General features: G+C 48.9%; 1 protein-coding gene across 1 annotated transcript in view; it reads right to left on the bottom strand.

Annotated features, from left to right (window-relative positions):
- Window positions 1–2,231: 2,231 nt before the first annotated feature.
- Window positions 2,232–19,077, bottom strand: part of ABCA4 (ATP binding cassette subfamily A member 4) — a 137,859-nt gene continuing 121,013 nt past the window's right edge. The window contains exons 42-50 of the mRNA XM_051857469.3: window positions 18,633–18,695; window positions 18,083–18,189; window positions 15,000–15,141; window positions 10,936–11,070; window positions 10,075–10,178; window positions 9,903–9,995; window positions 8,660–8,909; window positions 4,699–4,785; window positions 2,232–2,641 (exon numbers count right to left, since the gene is read on the bottom strand). Coding sequence (XP_051713429.3) covers window positions 2,636–2,641; window positions 4,699–4,785; window positions 8,660–8,909; window positions 9,903–9,995; window positions 10,075–10,178; window positions 10,936–11,070; window positions 15,000–15,141; window positions 18,083–18,189; window positions 18,633–18,695 — 987 coding nt within the window. The 3' untranslated portion in view covers window positions 2,232–2,635. The remainder of the gene's footprint in view (window positions 2,642–4,698; window positions 4,786–8,659; window positions 8,910–9,902; window positions 9,996–10,074; window positions 10,179–10,935; window positions 11,071–14,999; window positions 15,142–18,082; window positions 18,190–18,632; window positions 18,696–19,077) is intronic.

The raw sequence follows: 19,077 nt of genomic DNA, 5'->3' as shown, positions 1-19,077 counted from the left end.
CCTCCCTCCCTCCCTCCTTTACCTCCCTCCTTTACCTCCCTCCTTCCTTCCCTCCCTTCCTTCCCTTCTTCCCTTTTTTAAAGATTTATTTATTTGAAAGGGAGAGTGAGACACACACACACACACACACACACACACACACACCATCTGCTGTTCACTCCCCAAATGGCTGAAATGGCTAAGGCAGCTGGGCCAGGCCAAAACCAGGCATCTGGAACTCCATCTGGGTCTCCATGTGGGTGGCAGGTGTCCAAGTACTTGAGCAATCATCTGTTGCTTTAGTAGGGAGCTGGATTGGAAGTGGAGCAGCTGGGGCTAAACCTGGCACTCTGACATGGGACACTGGCATTGCAGGCAGTGGCTTCACCCACAGTACCACAGTGCTGGTCCCAGTGCTTGCATTTCTTGAGTTGACTTTCCAGTTTCTCTTCCTCTTCCATACCAGTCTCCCTTATCAAACTAGACTGGGGGAAATTTCAACTGATGTAACATGTTCTCAGGAAGTTTGGGCCAAGCTTCCCACTTGAATATTCCTCAAATCCAAGCATACTGGGCCAGGACTTTCCTCCTGCCTACTGTCTGTGACTAGTCTTTTTTAAAGCATAGCATGTCTGTTGCTCAACTTGCCATTTGCTGGTGGTTTTTTTTTTTTTTTTTTTTAGATATCATTTTCTTGGACCTACTTCTTTTTGGTATATTTTTTGCTGGATTTTCAGTTTGGATTTTTTTTTTTTTTTTTTTTTTAGTATTTTCTGTGTACCAGGTGCTGAAAAAAAAAAAAACAGGGTAAAAAAAGACATAGATCTTGCCCTTGGGGAGCTCAGTGTAGTGGTAGAGGCAGGAGGTGAGCTGAGCTAACCCAGCTCTTTCCAGTCCCTGATTCCTTTCTGAAACCTGCACAACCCACTATGAATGACTGCTCGTCTCCTCCCTCGGGGAGTCTTCTTTACTGTGATATCCTAGTTGCTTAACTTAAATTACATGGCCATCCAGGAAGCAACATTGTGATATAAGTTTCAACAACACATTGCTCCTGGGCTTTCCCAACCTCTATTTTGACCCTCATTTGTGGTTATGATCAGTGGTAGATTTTTAAAGAGTCAAGACCAGATTAAGCCAATAGAAGACGCACATTTGCACCGTGGAGGTAGAAGTGCACTCTATGGGTAAGTCCTGTCTTTAAACAGTTATAAACACATGTGAGATCTCAGAGCCAACCAAGGGTCCTCTCTCAGTTGTCCATGCTTCCTTGTCTGTGTCCTAATTATACCTATATGTAGCGCTCAGATAAGCTAGGCAAAAATGAAATGTAGATTCAGATAATTCCTAGTTGACAGTGGATAATGTTTGCATGCATTACCAGTTGCATGTTTTCTTCAAGTCCTATAACGACAACAACATTAAGACCAGTTCGGGGCGGGCGCTGTGGCATAGCAGGTAAAGTTGCTGCCTCAATGGTGGCATCCCATATGGGTGCTAGTTCGAGTCCTGGCTGCTATGCCTGGGAAAGCAGCAGCAGATGGCCCAAGTCCTTTGGCCCCTGCACCCACATGGGAGGTCTAGAAGAAGCTCCTGGCTCCTGGCTTTGGATCAGCCCAGCTCCGGCCATTGTGGCCATTTGGGAAGTGGACCAATGGATGGAAGACTTCTCTTTTTTTTTTTTTTTTTGACAGGCAGAGTGGACAGTGTGAGAGAGAGACAGAGAGAAAGGTCTTCCTTTTGCCATTGGTTCACCCTCCAATGGCCGCCGCGGCCGGCGAGCTGCGGCTGGCGCACTGTGCTGATCCGAAGGCAGGAGCCAGGTGCTTCTCCTGGTCTCCCATGGGGTGCGGGGCCCAAGCACTTGGGCCATCCTCCACTGCACTCCCTGGCCACAGCAGAGAGCTGGCCTGGAAGAAGGGCAACCGGGACAGAATCCGGCACCCTGACTGGGACTAGAACCCGGTGTGCCAGCGCCGCAAGGCGGAGGATTAGCCTAGTGAGCCGCGGCACCGGCTGACTTCTCTTTCTCTCTCTGCCTCTGCCTCTCTGTAACTCTGCCTTACAAATAAAAAAAAAAAAGACAAGTTCATTCTCTTCCACCCCAGTGTTGTAGAATCCTGCCATTCATAGCACTTGGTGGCAACAACTTACACAGTAGCCTTTGGCAATGACATGGAGCTACACACACTCAACAGAAAATATCTACAGTTATACCAGATGGTTCATACCAGGGAAATGAGTGAATAGGGTTGTTCATGATGAGTGCATTTGCATTTTATTTTTCCTTGAAAATAACACACACACACACACACACACAAAAGCAGATCCACTTGAAATGACAGCAATACTGAGACCAAGGTCACTAGTAGGAAGCACTGGTGTTCCTGCTTCTATCACCTGGATGGAAAGGGTTTCCAATTTGTTTGGCTGAGTCAGTTCCACCATTACGTGTTCCAGGTGAACGAGTCAGTTTGTGTTTCCTTCTTGAAGAGCCTCATTTTGAGTTTGTTGTAAGCTCCATGTGTGTTGTTTTGGCTGCAGTAGATCATTTTTGCTGGCCAGCTGTTTGGATGACCATCGGGCAAGGGCTCCTGCCCCTCCAGCTGCTCAGAGTTCCTTTCTAGCTGCTGGGAGTGCTCCGTGTGGAAGGAGATCAGACCTGCGGAAGGAGATCAGATGGCTTCTGTCATCCCATTATCCCGGAGAGGTGGCCTGGCTGCATCTGGAGTTTTTAAAAGTTAAGCAGTAGGCAGTCTATCTCCAAAGAGGCTCAGCCAGAGGCACTGTTTATTTCCTTATTTATGAGCTGGTAGGCCAGATGATCTCTCAGGGCCCTGGTTCTGAAATCCAGATGCTTGTTAGAATGCCTCCCGCCACTGTGTGCAGACAGCTCACATGTTAGGGAAGCTGCAGCCCAGTGCTATTTCCAAAGGTGGTTATGGAGTCCTTTTAGTTTTTAGCCTAATAAATTACCCTGCTGTTACTGTCTTAAAAGCCAAGAAGTTATAGTTAAGGACAGCCTTGAGGTACAGAATTCTCTTTACCCACTTCCTGCAGAGCAGGCTCATTGGAAAAGTTTTAAGGTTGGGAGGAAAAGGAGGGAGTTCTGGTGGAGTTCAGAATGGCAGGTGCCAGAGGGGAGCTTGGGCACCAAGTCCATGTTCCTTGAGGAGTGGACACCAAGGTGACCAACTTTCCACCTGGAGACATTGTCTCCAGTTACAAAGTGCAGGCAGTTTTCTTGTACCAATACCCAGTTGTGAGGGCAAGGAACAGGTTGGACACAGGCTTTCCCAGTCCAGGAAAACGTGGTTTATGCAATCATCTAGTTTAAAAATCACACCCTCCTAGGGAGAGGACTAGTACAGTATTTAGGACTGAGAACATGCGTTGAGATGGCATGCCAATCGTGATCAAAGCCTTGGGTACTTCTGAAAGTATTAGGATGAGGACAGAAGTTGTCTGGGGAAATCACCAGCGTGTAAGAATAGGATCAAAAATTGGTCTGAGTTGTTCCTGATTTGGGAAAGCACCTGTGATGATCATGCAATGATCAACCCATTTAGGAGGTTTCTAAATTAATTGATTATCCCATACTTCTCTAGAAAAACCTTGACCCTCACCTATTTTCACCTATTTTGTGAGAGTACATAGGACCCCATGTCAAAAGATGTGTTCCAAGGCTGAGTCCTGTGAAGAACTTAGAAGGATAGCGAGAAGCAGACACACTGATCTCCAGGTTGTAAGACGTCTGGAGCTGTGAAACCATCAGCCCACTGGCCTTCCTGAAGCTCAGAGTCACCTCTGCACGGGCCACTGTGAACGCTCTCCCTATAGGAGCCTGTGAGAGGAATCCCCTTTTTCTCTTTTGTAGGATATTTAAGGAAAATTATTTTAAAGTGGTGAATTGGAAACAAGGGCATATTTACTATCTGTTTCACGACAGACTTATTTACACACAATGCTGTACAGATGGGGTTTCGCAAGCCTCTGAAAGCACAATGAGTGTTGTGCTTGTCAAGTCAGGGGTTTTGAATCACACATTTGTTTTTAAAAATTTACCAATTTAATAAATGCATTCTTGTGGGTCTCCTAATATTCATAAGCAATATGTGGCAAACACAATAGAAAAATGGTGACATCCAATAAAGAGGGGAGTAACTGCTGGAGAACATAGAACACCTGTGTCCTGGGCCTGGCTCAGAGGTGAGCTAGCATCAACCCTTAAGAGGGATGGGGAGGCTGTTGGTAGCCTTAGGAAACAATTTTGCTGACCAAGTATGTATTCTGAGTTAAACAAGGGCTCATATCTGCAAGTGGCTTTCAAAGAATAAGTTTTGACTTCTATCAACAACAGCAACTGCAGGATTGGAATGAGAAATAGTGCCTAAAAAATTTCTTCAAGCCTTCCCTGGACAGGTGCCTTCACCTAAGCATTTCTGGACCCTCTCAGGTGGGAGGTAGGGGCAGAGTCAACCTTGCCATGTAGCCATTTGGTTGCTACTAGTGGAGCAGAAGGGGAAAATGCATCATAAGCCTTGCCTGGAGAGGAGTGTTTCAGCTGTATTTTTGTTTTGTTTTGTTTTGTTTTGTTTTTGCAATCCAGACATTTGTTGGGAGGAATGAGAGTGTCTTTGCTTATTGGCAAAATGCTTCAACTTGATTTGATTCATTCTCCCAGTCAGTGGGCTGTGGACAATGGATCAGTCTGAGTACCTTGACTTGTTGGTTGGCTCCGGCAGCACGAGGATGCAAAGGAAGGTCATGAGTTTCAGTCTGCTGCTTAGCAAAGTTCACAAATACCTGGAGCAAAGGAGAGCAAGAGTAGGTAGATGATTCCAGGAAAAATGGCACACTACGCACACCTCCCCTCTTCACTCTCTGTCAGCCACAGTGAATGTACAGCGTGCTGGTGTGACTTGTCCTGCCCAGGGGAGGCTGGCACACCCACAGAAGCCCGTGGACAGGGCTTGCTTCTTTTTGTTTGTTTGTTTGTTGAGATGTATTTTATGGGGCTGGTGCTGTGGCTTAGTGGGTAAAGCCACTGCCTGCAGTGCTGGCATCCTATATGGGTGCCAGTTTGAGTTCTGGTTACTCTACTTCTGATCCAGCTCTCTGCTATGGCCTGGAAAAACAGTAGAAGATGGCCCAAGTCCTTGGGCCCCTGCACTAACATGGGAGACCTGGAAGAAGCTCCTGGCTTCGGATAGGCCCAGCTCTAGCCATTGTAGCCATTTGGCGGAGTGAACCAGCAGATGGAAGACCTACCTCTCTCTCTCTCTTTCTTTCTCTCTCTCTATTTCTTTCTCTCTCTCTCTGTTTCTCTCTCCGCCTCTCTCTAACTCTGCCTTTCAAATAAATAAATTTAAAAAACTAAATAAAATAAGAAAAGAATTATTGATAATTTAACAAAGATTTATTTATTTGAAAGTCAGGGAGATTGTCCCCAAATGGGTGCAATGGCTGGGGCTGGGCCAGGGTGAAAGCAGGAGTCTAAAACTCCATCCTGGTCTCCAACGTGGGTGGCAGGGGCCCAAGCACACAGGCATCTTCTGCTGCTTTCCCAGGCACATTAATAGAGAGCTGAATCAGAAGCAGAGCAGCAGGGACTCCAACTGGCATTCATATGGGATGCCAGAGTCACAGGGAGTGGCTTAACCTATGGCACCACAACACCGGCCCCAGGACTTCTTAGACTCCCTAGCTATCAAAGGAATTTCTGCTGGAGGATTCCAAAACCTCTGGGACCCAGATGCAGTGGATTCTCAGCAGCATTTTTTCCAATCCTCTGAGAAAGAGGTGATCTCTGTTCTATTCTGTTCTTAGTGTTCGGTGCAGCCATGACTCCTGTTTCAGAAGCCCAGTGTGGCCTTCACCTGCTGATGAGAAGGTGCAGGGGAGCAGGGGAGCCAGCCCTCAAGGGGTAGATGGAGGCTTACCCATGCCTGCTGCTTTACTGGACGGTCTTTAAGGATGTTTATTAGAAAACAAAACCAGGGCTGGTGCTGTGGAGCAGGTTAATCCTCCGCCTGTGGCACCAGCATCCCATATGGGCGCCGGTTCTAATCTTAGCTGCTCCTTTTTGCATCCAGCTCTCTGCTATGGCCTGGGAAAGCAGTAGATGATGCCCCAGGTGCGTGCTTGGGCCCCTGCACCTGCGTGGGAGACCAGGAGGAAGCACCTAGCTCCTGGCTCCTGGCTTCGGATCGGGGCAGCTCCAGCTGTAGCGACCATTTGGGGAGTGAACCAGCGGACGGAAGACCTTTCTCTCTGTCTCTCCCTCTCACTGTCTGTAACTCTACCTCTCAAATAAATAAATAAAAATCTTAAAAAAAAAAAAAAAAAAAACAGAAACAACCCAAATGCCCACTGGTAAATGAATGGGTGGATAAGTGAAATATGGCACAAACACAATGGAATGTTATTCAGCCATTAAATTCTGATACATGGTATAAAATGGGTGAACCTTAGGGATCTTGTGCTAAGCAAGGCAAGCCGGTCACAGAAAGACAAGTGCTGTAAGATTCTAGGTGTACAAGGTATGAAGTAGTCAAATTCATAGTACAAAAAGTAGAAGGGATACTGCCAGCGGCTGGGGGGAAAATGGGGAGTTACTGCTTATTGGACAAGGGTTTCAGTTTTGCAAGATGAAAAGCTCTCTGGAGACGGATGGGGATGTTGGGTGCACAACTATGTGAACGTACTTCGTGCCACTGAGCTGTACACTTTATTTATTTTTAATTTATTTGACAGGTAGAGTTATAGACAGTGCGAGAGAGAGACAGAGAGAAAGGTCTTCCTTCCATTGGTTCACTCCCCAAATGGCGCAGCCCCGACCCGAAGCCAGGAGCCAGGTGCTTCTTCCTGGTCTCCCATGCGCATGCAGGGGCCCAAGCACTTGGGCCATCCTCCACTGCCTCCCTGGGCCACAGCAGAGAGCTGGACTGGAAGAGGTGCAACCGGGACTAGAACCCGGCGCCCAATGGGATGCCGGCGCCGCAGGTGGAGGATTAGCCAAGTGAGCCATGGCACCGGCCCTGAGCTGTACACTTAAAAATGGGTCATTTAGGGGCCAACACTATGGCATAGCAGGTAAAGCCACTGCCTGTGATGTCGGCATCCCCTGTGGGTGCTGCTTCATGTCCTGGCTGCTCCACTTCTGATCCAGCTCCTTGCTAATGGTCTGAGAAAAGCAGCAGAAGATGGCCCAAGTACTTGGGCCCCTGCTACCTGCATGGGAGACCCAGAAGAAGCTCCTGGCTCCTGGCTTTGGCCTGGCCCAGCCCTGGCTGTTGGGACCATCTGGAGAGTGAACCAACAGATGGAAACCTCTCCCTTTCTCTGTAACTCTGACTTTCAAATAAATAAGTGAATCTTTTTTTTTTTTTTTAATATCTTCCATCTGCTGGTTCATTTTCCAAATGTCCTCAATGGCTGGGGTTGGGCCAGGCTGGAGCCAGGAGCTTCATCTGGGTCTCCCACATGGGTGCAAGTGCCCAAGATCCTGGGCCATCCTCTGCTGCTTTCCCAGGGGCATTACCAGGGAGTGGGATTGGAAGTGGAACATCCTGGAGTTGGACTGGTGCTCATATGGGATGTTGGTGCTGCAGGCTGTGGCTTAACCCATTGTGCCACAGCACTGGCCATACAAATCTTTTTTAAAAATTGGTAATTTCACAACAATAAAACAGCAATCACATTTTTTAAAAAATCCAGAGAATACACTTATCAAAATTCATGAAACTGTACACTTAACATAATTTTTTTAAAGATTTTGTTTATTTATTTGAAAGTTACGGAGCGAGAAGGAGCCTTGGAGAGAGATCTTCCATTCACTTGTGCACTCCCCAGATAGCAGCAATGGCCAGGGCGAGGCTGGATGAAGCAAAGAACCCAAACACTTGGGCCATCTCCTGCAGCTTTACCCCAGTTGGATCAGAAGTGGAACAGCCGGGACTTGAACCAGCACCTATATGGGATGCCAACATCGCTAGGTGGAGGCTTTACCTACTACGCCACAATGCAGGTCCCAACGTGGATGTGTTTTATTGTATGTTAGTCACATACCAATAAAGTTGATTTCAAAAGAAAAAGACATCACTGCAAATGAGCAATAATGCAGTAGCATGTTACAGTGGGGGAAGGATGATATAAAGAACAAAATCAGTGATGTTTGCTGATGACTAAATTATTCTTAGGAAACACTTCTGATTTACCAAGTTCCACCCTAAGAGACAGAGGGACAAGAGTGCGTTAAAAATCGGCAATGTCTGGGGCAAGCCTTGTGGTGCAGCAGGTTAGGCTGACACTTGCGATGCAGGAATCCCAGGTGACCACTGGTTTGAGTCCTAGCTGCTCTGCTTCCAATCCAGCTCCCATCCAATGTGCCTGGGAAAGCAGCAGATGAAGCCCAGATGCTTGGGGCCCTGCCACCCATGTGGGAGAACTGAATGGAGTTCCTGGCTCCTGGCTTGGCCTGGCATAGGTCTGGCCATTGTGGCCATTTGCAGAGTGAACTAGTATGAAGAATCTCTCTGTTTCTCTCTCACGCTCACCATTACTCTGCCTTTCAAGTAAATAAATCTTAACAAAAAAAAATCAGGAACGTCATGCCTCTCTCTCACCCTGGACTTTGCACCACCCAGCTCAGTGCCTGCAGGCCCTGGGGCCGACTTGCCTGGTCCAGCGTGGTCTGAGTGACCGAGTACTCCTCAATGAACAGGCTGTCCTTGTGGGAGATGAGCAGCTGGAAGATCCTGGCCAGGGAGGAGGAGGAGACCTGGTACTGGAGCATGTTGTAGTGCCTCTCCCTCTGCACACTGCCTGGGAAGTTCCCCTGGAAGAACTGCTCCACGGGATTCAGGTCAGGAAGCACGTCATCCTTCGGGGATCTGATTTTCATTGTGACAATGTAGCCATCTCCAAACCTAGGGCATGCACAGTGTGGAACAGGTCTCCCTGAGTGGCTGGTCTGAGGAGATCCCAGGATAAGGAGCAGACTCCTCAGAAGTACTGGGGGCCTAGGGAGAAACCATTCGATATCAGGCAGCAGAGGTCTGCGTGTGTGGTGCAGGGCCACATGTACTTGTTGAAGTTAGAGGGGGTCTTAGCCCCACGTGGAGAGCTCAGGTCCCTGTAGAGGACCAGAGCCTACGAGTGGTGGCAAAGGCTGCCTGCCCTTCCTGAGCCCGGCCAGGGACAAAGGTTTGGGAAGGCAGTACTTTGCTGAGGAAGCTTCCAGAAGCAAGCAGAATTGCCAGGGCCATTGGATGCCTCCCTCCTGCTTGTGGCCCCCGTGTGGATAGAAGATGGTCTAGCAGAGAGTGTGTACCCACCGTGCCAGTTATCCCCGCCTTCAAAGTGCCCTCCATGATCAAGTGCTGTTCTCTGCAGGAAGGCCTGTGCCTCTCCCCTTTCAGCTCCTAAAAACTGACCATCCCTCCTCACAGGGAATACTCCCTTCTCACTTCTCCATAGAGGGCATACTGAGGCACGAGAGGGACAGGAATGGGGACACATCCATTTCTCCAGCAGCTGGGTACCAGAAGTTGCTGACACAGATCTGGTAACCTCCTGTGCTACTGTCCCCATGGATTTCTAGGCAGTGTCCAAGCTGTAGCTGCTCAGCAATCCAGGGTCAAGTTCGCTACCTCCCTAAGTGCAGCTGATCTACTAGACCTTTCTTTCAATCACTTACCTGCCTGGATGCTCCGCTGGGTATACTAAGCACCTTGGTATGGATGAGGTGGACTATAGGCTGGGCATTGGGCCTATAGCTGCTGGAGGACCAGGCCCTGCCACCACCTGCCTTTACTCCTGGAAGCAGGGGCAGCAAGACCCTCCCAAGTCAATAGAGAGCACAGGGCCTGGTGGAAGCCCACGAAAAGTGGCAGAAGGCGCACCCGCCTCCATCTGCTTACTTGTACTTGAGGTGCTGAATGGTGCCCAGACACTGAAAGGTGCCCTTCACCATGATGGCCAGCCGGGTACACAGTGCCTCACACTCTTCCATGCTGTGGGGCGGGAGAGAGGAGGTGAGCAGGGGAGGACTCCCCCCCCCCCCACCTGCCCCACCCTCTGGGAGTCTCTTGCCTGTGGGATGTGAGGACCACAGCTCTTCCTTCTCTGATGATGCTCACAATGGTGTTCCACAGCATGCGGCGTGCCTGGGGGTCCATCCCTGTGGTGGGCTCATCCTATTGGGGGATGGCAGGGGGACGTGGGCTTGGAACTGGCCTCTCCCAGCTACTTGTGCTCTCCGGAGACTGCCCCCACCCCGAGCAGCTCTGAGGCTGAAGGCAGTGAGCTGGCAGACAATGCGCACGGTCACTCCCCCATGGGCCAAGATAGGGTACCCAGGCTCAGGCTGCAGAAGGCAGGAGGTGACTCAGAGAATGAAGGGTGCTATATATACCCCAGACCCATTTCAACCTGTATGTGGGTTGATTAAGGCAATAGTGGAGTTATCCTTAGAAACAGGAAAAAACAGCAAATGTGGAAGGAGGCCTGGAGATGGCCTGGGTGACTTTTCTGGTTCCCTCCATGTCCCGTGGCCATGTCCGCATACATCTCAGGTTGCCTGTCACGGGTCCTCAGGTCTGGTCTAGCTCAGGTGAGAGTACAAAAGCCTTTGAGCCAGGTCCACCCTCCTGTCTACTGGGGATCCCACAGGCAGCGGTAACTTCTGATCAGATACCAGCGTTTCACAGAGCTGAGCTGAACCTGGGACCCACAAGAGACCTCCCAGAACTCATGATGAGACCAGCCTGTTTTCTCATAGCTGTGGATCAAACTCTGGGCTGATTCGCTCACAAGGAGCAATATAAGGAACAGAGCAAATAAGAAGCAGCTGTTGGATTTTCTAAATCTGCACACATTTCCCTGGCCCAAGAGATGCTGCACTTGGTTTGAGTTTTGGGGGTTGTCTGTGTCCACAGCCTGCAGTGTTCTCACCAGCAGCACCAGCGGCGGGCAGCCAATGAGTGCGATGGCTGTGGAGAGCTTCCGCTTGTTGCCCCCGCTGTATGTGCCAGCCAGGCGGTCCACGTAGAGGGACAGGCCCAGGCTTTGAATACACCAGTTTGCAACCTAGGGAAGCAAGAGAAAGGCAGTGAGGGAAGACGTGGGTGATACTGTAGCTGGTGGGGAGTCTGCCTGCCCTGCCCATGCAGGAGGCTAAGAGGGCATGGCACACCACGCCTCCCAGGAAGGACCCCACAACCTGACTGCTGGCAGGCAGCAGGAGCCCCAGGCACTTTTCCCCACTCCTGCTCCCAGTTAAAGGGCCCTGTGATTGCCAGTCAGGTAAACAGCTCCCCGGTGTAGCCCAGGCCCATTAGGACCACCTGGAAAGCTATCCCAGCTATGTGGCCTTACAGCTGATTGGAGAAGCATAGTGGCACTAATATCAGTTCTATCCTGTAGAATTTGTGTTGCCCTGAATTAGTTACGCCCCTTCTGCCTGCAAAAAGTGTGCGTGGTCGTTAATGAAGCGGACATGTTCATTGAAACTTGTCTCCGGTGCCCCTTGTGGAAGGATGCCGTCACCCCACCATCCTGGCAGTGTGTGGGCCTCATGGGTCGTCAAGCCCGCAGGAGACAAACAAGGGAATGTGCTACACCTCCACCAATCCAAAGCCTTGGCCCCCAGGTCTCCCCCCTCCAGGATGTCAGACCCAGCCAGGCTCAAACAGGGCCCCTGCCAGCTCATGTCCTGCTCCGGGTCAGGGCCAGATGAGTCTCCGCTCTGCTCTGCGCCTTTGGTCCTCAGGTGCAGCCCCTTGGAAGTGGCCGGCAGCCTTACAAAGCGCCAGACAGCGTTTCTCTCCTAGACTATGGCCAGGTGCGGAAGACGAAGACTCCTAGAGTCTGTGTGAGATGATGGCTCCCAGGGCCACCTCTAGACAGGGACACACCTGAGGTCTTGCACATCCCTCGCACTCTGTGGAGCACCTACTATGAGCCTGGAACTGAACCAGGCTCTGGCAAACATAGCCATAGCCACTGTAATCACAGAATGGGGAGGAGCAAGAACCAATGGAAACGGAGTAAATGAGAGAGTGTGATTGTGCCTTGAGAGGACTCTGCATGGAACTATGATAAAGTGTGTGTGTATGTGTGTATGACTGTGTGTGTATGCAAATGTGCATGCAGGTATGTGTGAAACTGTGCAGGTATAAGTGTGTGTATGTGTATGTGCATGTGCGAGTATGTGTACATGTAAGTATGTGCAAGTTATGTGTGCACGTGTGTGAATGCATAAGTGTGCATATGTGTAAGTATGTGTGTGCATGTATTGCATGTGCATGTATGTGAAAGACTATGTACATGTATGTGTGTGCTACAAAGGAAGAAACCAGGAAAATCACTGGAGACCAGTCCACCATGCTTCCACCTTCTGCACTTGTGCCCTCAGCCTGGAGCATTCTTCCCCGAGTAGCCCCGTGACTCCCTCTCTGCCCTCCATCTTCTCTGAGTTTTCCTCTGGCCATCCTATCTGAAAGAGCAACTCTCCCCTGCTATATTCTACTCCTCAGGACCTTCACTCTCCAATGTACTCGCTGTTTTATTGTAGACGTATCTGCTGACTATCTGCCCTCCATTTGAAGCTTTTTGTTTGGAAATACTTTCAAACTTAGCAAACAGGTAAGAATAAAAACAGTAAAAAGAGCCTTCATAAACCCTACTCTCCCCACTCCCACTCCCCACGCCATGTTCTCCGGCTCCATCTTGGCCCTTCCCTGCTAAATACTCCTGTGCGTGCTTCCTGAGAGCGGGGTGTCCCTGCCATCACCTGACCGCGGGACAGCGACCCATGTCAGGACACTGTGGAATCGGCCGCCGGGGCTCGGGTGTGTCAGCTGACTCGCGCTGTCTTTCGTGCTTTTTCCCTGTCCAGCATGACAGGTGGTCTGCTGTCCCTCACTCATTCTGTCTGATCAGTGTCGCATGATCAGGGACATTTTCAGGGCCATGGCGTGTTGGGACTTCGAGGGTTTTGAAGAATATGGTCCTTCCTTTTAAAACAAATGACACGCTCCTGCCCTGGGGTTTGCCTGCCCCTTCCTCATGATGAGATTCAGTGACAGCTTTCCCAGTCAGGAGGCTGTGTAATTGAAGCCGCGTCCTCTTGAGGGCATCATGCCGGAGGCGTTGATGTCCCCCGTCCCTCGGAGGTGGCATTGATTTTGATCACCCAGTTCGGGGTTGTCTGAGTTCTCCTGGCCGTCAGTGAGCAAGCTGTGCAGAGGTGCTTTTACGCCACACACAGCTGCTCATGCAAACCTTCCCCGAGCGCGAGCACCCCTCCCTGATCCCTGTGCAATCCCGTCTCTCACCATGCCCCCACTCCAAAACTTCTCCACCCTGACCGGCCGCCTCGCAGCACCCAGTGTGGGCAGAACTCTCCCTTCCCTCCTGCTTATTGATTTCTCTATTTTACAGCATGATTCATGAGTTCCCGCCGCCTCCCAGCATCCTATAACGCATCATGGCTGAACTTTTCCTGTGTTTGGCCACTGGGAGCCCATCCTAGATGGGCCTTATGTTCCTGTGACATTCCCCCGACAACTGAAAAGAAATCTTACTTTCTGGCATAAAAAGATGTTTCAGGCCCATTTTATGCCTCTGCTGTTCCAGCTCTGAAATATGTCATTTGAGGAATTGTGGTCCCTTTTAGTGGAAAAAGATACTGAGACTCAAATCTGGGCACTATGTGTGCTCATTCTTATGGGGTATTTTTGCTTCCTGGCCCTGTCAGAGGCCCCATCTGTATATATACACACACACACACACACACGTGCATGTGTGCACTGTACATGAACACATCCATGTGCACACATAAACACATGTAGATAAATATTTCATGCATTCACAGTGACCTCTCCAATTCCAGTCCCCCAGACAGGTTCCTTCTTGCTTTCGCCCTTTCTATATTATCATGTGCCCAGGGAGAACTCTGGCTCCCCATGACATAAGCACATTTATTTATTTATTTACTTATGTAATCCTATAACATACCTAAAATTGTTTCTTGATTTATATGGCCATACCAATATAAAAAGTAAATAGGCTAAAAAGAGCCCAGAAATTATTAGTATATGTTTCCCCCATACCACCCTGCCCAGGTCTGTGGGTTTATAGTAACAAGTGTGTTTATCAGTTATGTGTTCAAGTTCTCTCTTCTTTTGTGTGATTACAATATCTGTTTGAAATGAACTTGGGTTAATTTACTTCAGTTTACTTTCAACATTAGGTTTTTCTTGTTTTTATTTTTACTCCCTTTCCGTTCTAATTTTTTTTCCAAAAGTCAAAACTCTTCAAAAAGGGATTCTCAGAGAAATGTTATTCTCTCATTTCCCTTCTTCCCCAGGTGCCTCTTCTTGATCACCAAGTTCAGTGCTTCCTGGCTTCTTCCCGATGTGTTCTATTTGTAGCAGATATACATAAGCTTTCTTATTTTTCTTACTCTCTTGCATAAAAGTAGCATTCCTCATGTGCTCTTTAGCACTTTGCTTTCTTCATTTAACAATATCCATGGGAACTAATTCCATATCAGTTCAGAGCTCTTATTTGTTCCTTTTTTATAGTTACATAAGACCTTACTGTATGAATGTGCTATAAATTATTCAACCAATCTACTATGCCCTAATATGTAGGTAATTTTCAGTATTTTGCAATTACAAATGCAATGAATAACCTTGTGCCTGTGCATTTTGTACTCCAGGAGGTGTATCTTCAGCGTAAATTCCCAGAAATGTGATTGCTGGGTTGAAGTGTATTCATTGTCTTGTTAGGTATGAGGAAAGGATTTTCTTTTTTTGTCTTTTTTGTTCATTAGTTTTATCCCCCTCTTCCAGGACAGTACTTGGCATGCAGTAGACACTGCTAAGCATTGGTTGGAATAAACAAGTAGACATATGCTCCAGTTTCTCATCTCTAAATGAATACATGCTCATGAAACAGGCTTATTTATGGTTTAACAAAGCCCTCTGTGGCCACGGCAAACCATTTTTTACCTTCCCGATTTCCTTGGCTGGTACCCCTCGAAGTCGGGCATAAAGGTAAAGGTGTTCTCGCCCCGTGAGCAGGTCATCAATCGCATCAAACTGCGGACAGTAGCCCATACTTTGGTGGACGTCTGAAATGTTGGTTAAAATACTGAAAGAAGAAGAAGCAATCGGTGAGATTCCTGCACAGAGCAGGTGAGCAGAGAGCTGGGCTGGGGCAGCTGCTGCCACCAGGACGAGGATGCAGCCCCTTGTCTTCTCTCACACTGCTTCAGAAATATGCACAACATTTAGAAATCAAAGCAGATCCCTTTGGTTAGAAACTGCCGAACTTCAGGAGTTCTGAGCCTTGGCTCAGGAGATCTTTCCAAGTTTCCATGTCTAGGAGTCATTGATGGGTCTTACCCAAAACTAGCTTTGGTTTTAAACTGGCTCACCTTGTGTGGATTGAAAAGCAAAGGAAGATCAGGCTTAAGAAAATGGTCTGAGGGTGGGTGTTGTGCTGCAGTGGCTTAAGCCCCTGCTTGGGATGTCCACGTCCCACGTTGGAGTGCTGGTTTGAGTCCTGGCCACTCCACTTGCATTCCAGCCTCCTGCTAATGTGCACCCTGGGAATGCACATTATGACTCCCTGGTTGTTGCAAGCATTTGGGGAGTGAACCAGTGGGCAGAAGATCACTCTCTCTCTTTGTCTTTCAATTAGATGAAAATAAATAAACATTTTTTAAGAAACTTAACAAAGTAAGAAAACAATCTGTGGGTTTTAATCCCTTCCAGATATTTGGGAATTAGCTAAAAAAGATGGGTACCTCCCAGTGGGAATAAACTTCTTCATCTGTATTTATTGGCTGAGATGTTGTCAATAAAAGGAGATTCAACTTGCTAACCACCCAGAGCAATAGGCTAGCAGGGAGCAGCGATGAAGTGAAATGAGTTCTATCAACTCCCTTAGACTAACACATTCTAATAGAAAATATATTGCCTTAACAGAAAAATAAACTATACATAGGCTATTTGGTCAACTCACATCCTTCTCCCCTTATAAATTAGGGTCTGTAATAAAATTTGAATGCAATAGGGTGGGACAAAGAAAGGCCATTGGGGTTCCCCACTGTGTCAAAAGCCACCAAAGATATGAATGGGCCAGTTAAAACCACTCAGGGAAGCCAGGAGCCAAGAGAATACTTGGTCAAACTCACGGGAGCTACCCCAGCAGAAAACCTCAACCTGTATCTTTTTTAAAGAATTTATTTATTTATTTGAGAGTCAGAATTATGGGGGAGGGGGAGAGGAAGGGAGGGAGAGAGAGAAAGAGAGATCTCCCATCTGCTGGTTCTCTTCCTAAATGGCTGCAATGGCCGGGGGTGGGCCAGGAGAAGCCAGGAGCCTCTTCCAGGCCTCCCACAGGTATGCAGGGACCCAAGCACTTGGGCCATCTTCTGCTGCTTTCCCAGGTACATTAGCAGGGAGCTGGATCAGAAGTGGAACAGCTGAGACTGAAACCAGCACCCATATGGGATGCCAACACTGCAGATGGTGGTTTATCCCAGTATGCTACAGTGCTGGCCCCTCAACCTGTGTCTTAAACCTGTGGTTTCTTTCTAGCTTCCAGCTCAGTTTTGCCCTCTGGACACCAGCCTGTGTCTCCTTTGGATGATAACCAGATGTCCTGTGTTAAATTCCTATCACACCCTTCCCCATCTCCCCACTCCCATGAATCTACCTGCCTGGTTGTCGGCTGGGCTGGATCTGTGGGTGAGATAGACTCAGCCATGACCAGGCTCCACTCCTGCCATTCCCTTTGCTGTAGATCCAACAGGGATAGCCGTGGGAGGTCAGGAACCAGATTCATCCCCTGTGAACTAATGAAGGGTGCCCAGGACTCCCCCTGCCCATTGGGCGCTGGGTCATTTTGAGGATGGCATTCAGCTGAAGGATGGAGCCCTGGTCAAGTAGAGGCTGGGCAGATGGCAGCAGTGCCCAACTTCACTTATAACCAGGGCAGAGGGTTCCTCCAGGCACCTCTTCTGTGTGTCAGCTTTGCTATTCAAGGAGCAGCCAGGAAAGAGGTAAACAAGTGAGAGTTTATTCTCACTGCACTGTCCTGTGGAGCACCAGTCTGTTTAAGACACCTGATTACAATGAGCACTTGTCACCCTCTGGACTCCAAGGGCACTGCCAGTTTACCTTTGTGCTTTTGGTCTGGCAAAGCCAGGCATCAGCACACAAAAGGCCAATGCCAGTTGGGCCCCTGAGGTCCTTTGAATGACCTCACATCTGGAAGGAGCCCAGGGAAAGGAGGCTGCATCACGGGGCTCCTGCAGGATCATCAGTGCACTTCAGGGCTCAGTGGAGTTCCTGAAACTTTTTGCTAAAGTGTGTGAATGGAGGTAGTTGGAGGCAATGGTGTCTTTTTTCATAGGACTTTTTTTATAGGAAGTATTTTTATAGGAAGAGGGTACAGGAGTTCATGACTCCAAAGAGTCCATGACCCCAAAGAGATTAAGAACCACTGACTTTGGACTGGCTAAGCCTCCGCCTGTGACGCCAGCATCCCATATAGGCGCCAGTTCTTATCCCAGCTGCTCCTCTTCCAATCCAGATATCTGCCTATGGCCTGGGAAAGCAGCAGAGGAAGGCCCAAGCCCTTGGGCTCCTGCACCTCTGTGGGAGACCTGGAAGAAGCTCCTAGCTTTGGATCAGCTCACCTCCGGCCATTGTGGCCATTTGGGGAGTGAACCAGCAGATGGAAAACCTTTCTCTCTCTCTCTATCCCTCTCTCTGTAACTCTTCCTCTCAAATAGATAAGTAAGTGTTTAAACAAACAAAGAACCACTGACTTAGTGATTCTCAGAACTTTCTAAGAAGTCATGTGACAGAGAAATCTCAACACTCACGATTTCATTCCACTCTCCAGCACACCTGTGTCTTGGGCTTTGGGGACCGTACATTCTGAGATCTGCCTTTGCCATACAGATCCTTCAGGGTCTCAGAGTTACCCTGACATTCAAAGATCTCCTCCCCTATGCCAGGACAGGGACATGGCCTGGGACCTGGTGGGACACCCTGAGACAGATGAGGAGAGCACTCACCTCTTGCCTGCTACCGTGGCATCACCCGAGGTCACCGTAGTGTCCCCTGTGAGCATCTTGAAGGTGGTTGTTTTACCAGCACCATTTACTCCCAAGAGGCCAAAGCACTAGGAGAAAACACGGAGAAGGTCTGGAATTTCAGGCCCAGGGCAGCATGTGGCCCGGGAGACATCTGAGACCTTGGCTGCCACAAGCATCTACGGAGCCACTGAACCATATCTGTCCCAGTGGACAAGGGCTCCGGGTGTAAAACACACATCAGGTTTTGGAGACTCAGAATGAAAAAATCCCAAATGTAAAATATATCATTAATAATATTTTATTTATATTAGTTACCTGCTGAAATGATAGTATTTTGGGTGTACTAGATAAAACAGTATTCAAATTAATTTCACCCATTTTAACCTTTCTCTTGAGACTACTAGAAAATTGGAAGCCATGTAGGTGGCTCCCACCACATTGCTGCTGCATACTCTGCTGTATTTGGGGAGGAGTCACGCCGAGGGCTGATTTCCTGGAGCCCTTTCATGTGTGGTCTGCGGGTACCCACCTCTCCAGGGCGGACTCCGACACACAGCCTGTCCACTGCCGGGCTCGAGGTGCCTGAGTAAATCTGCAAGGTTCAGAGACACTGAAGTGAGGCAGGGTTCGAGCAGGAGAGGAAGGGGGCAGAGAGAAGCGTGCTTCAGGAGCACACTGCCAGCACCAGGAGGCTCCGGACCAACATGGCCGGGGGAGGGGGCCGGGAGCACGGGCACAGCTCACAGGTGCTGAGCAGGAACAGAACCGAGACGCATTGGTGATGCGCAGCGGGAGCGGCTCTCACTGTGGTCCTGTGTTAGTCCCCAAGGCAAACAGCAGGGGATTTGCCTTGGAATGAGATGTTCTCAGAAGACAAATTACAAGAGAGATGACCCCACATACAATTAGGAGAACAAGCTCCTTGCAAAAGCACACGACTTGTTCCCAGAAGTGACAACATTGTGCCATGTACG

Source organism: Oryctolagus cuniculus, chromosome 7, assembly GCF_051225735.1.
Source record: "Oryctolagus cuniculus isolate XC-2025 breed Fujian yellow rabbit chromosome 7, ASM5122573v1, whole genome shotgun sequence".
Taxonomy (NCBI): domain Eukaryota; kingdom Metazoa; phylum Chordata; class Mammalia; order Lagomorpha; family Leporidae; genus Oryctolagus; species Oryctolagus cuniculus.
This window is presented reverse-complemented; position numbering and strand designations above follow the sequence as displayed.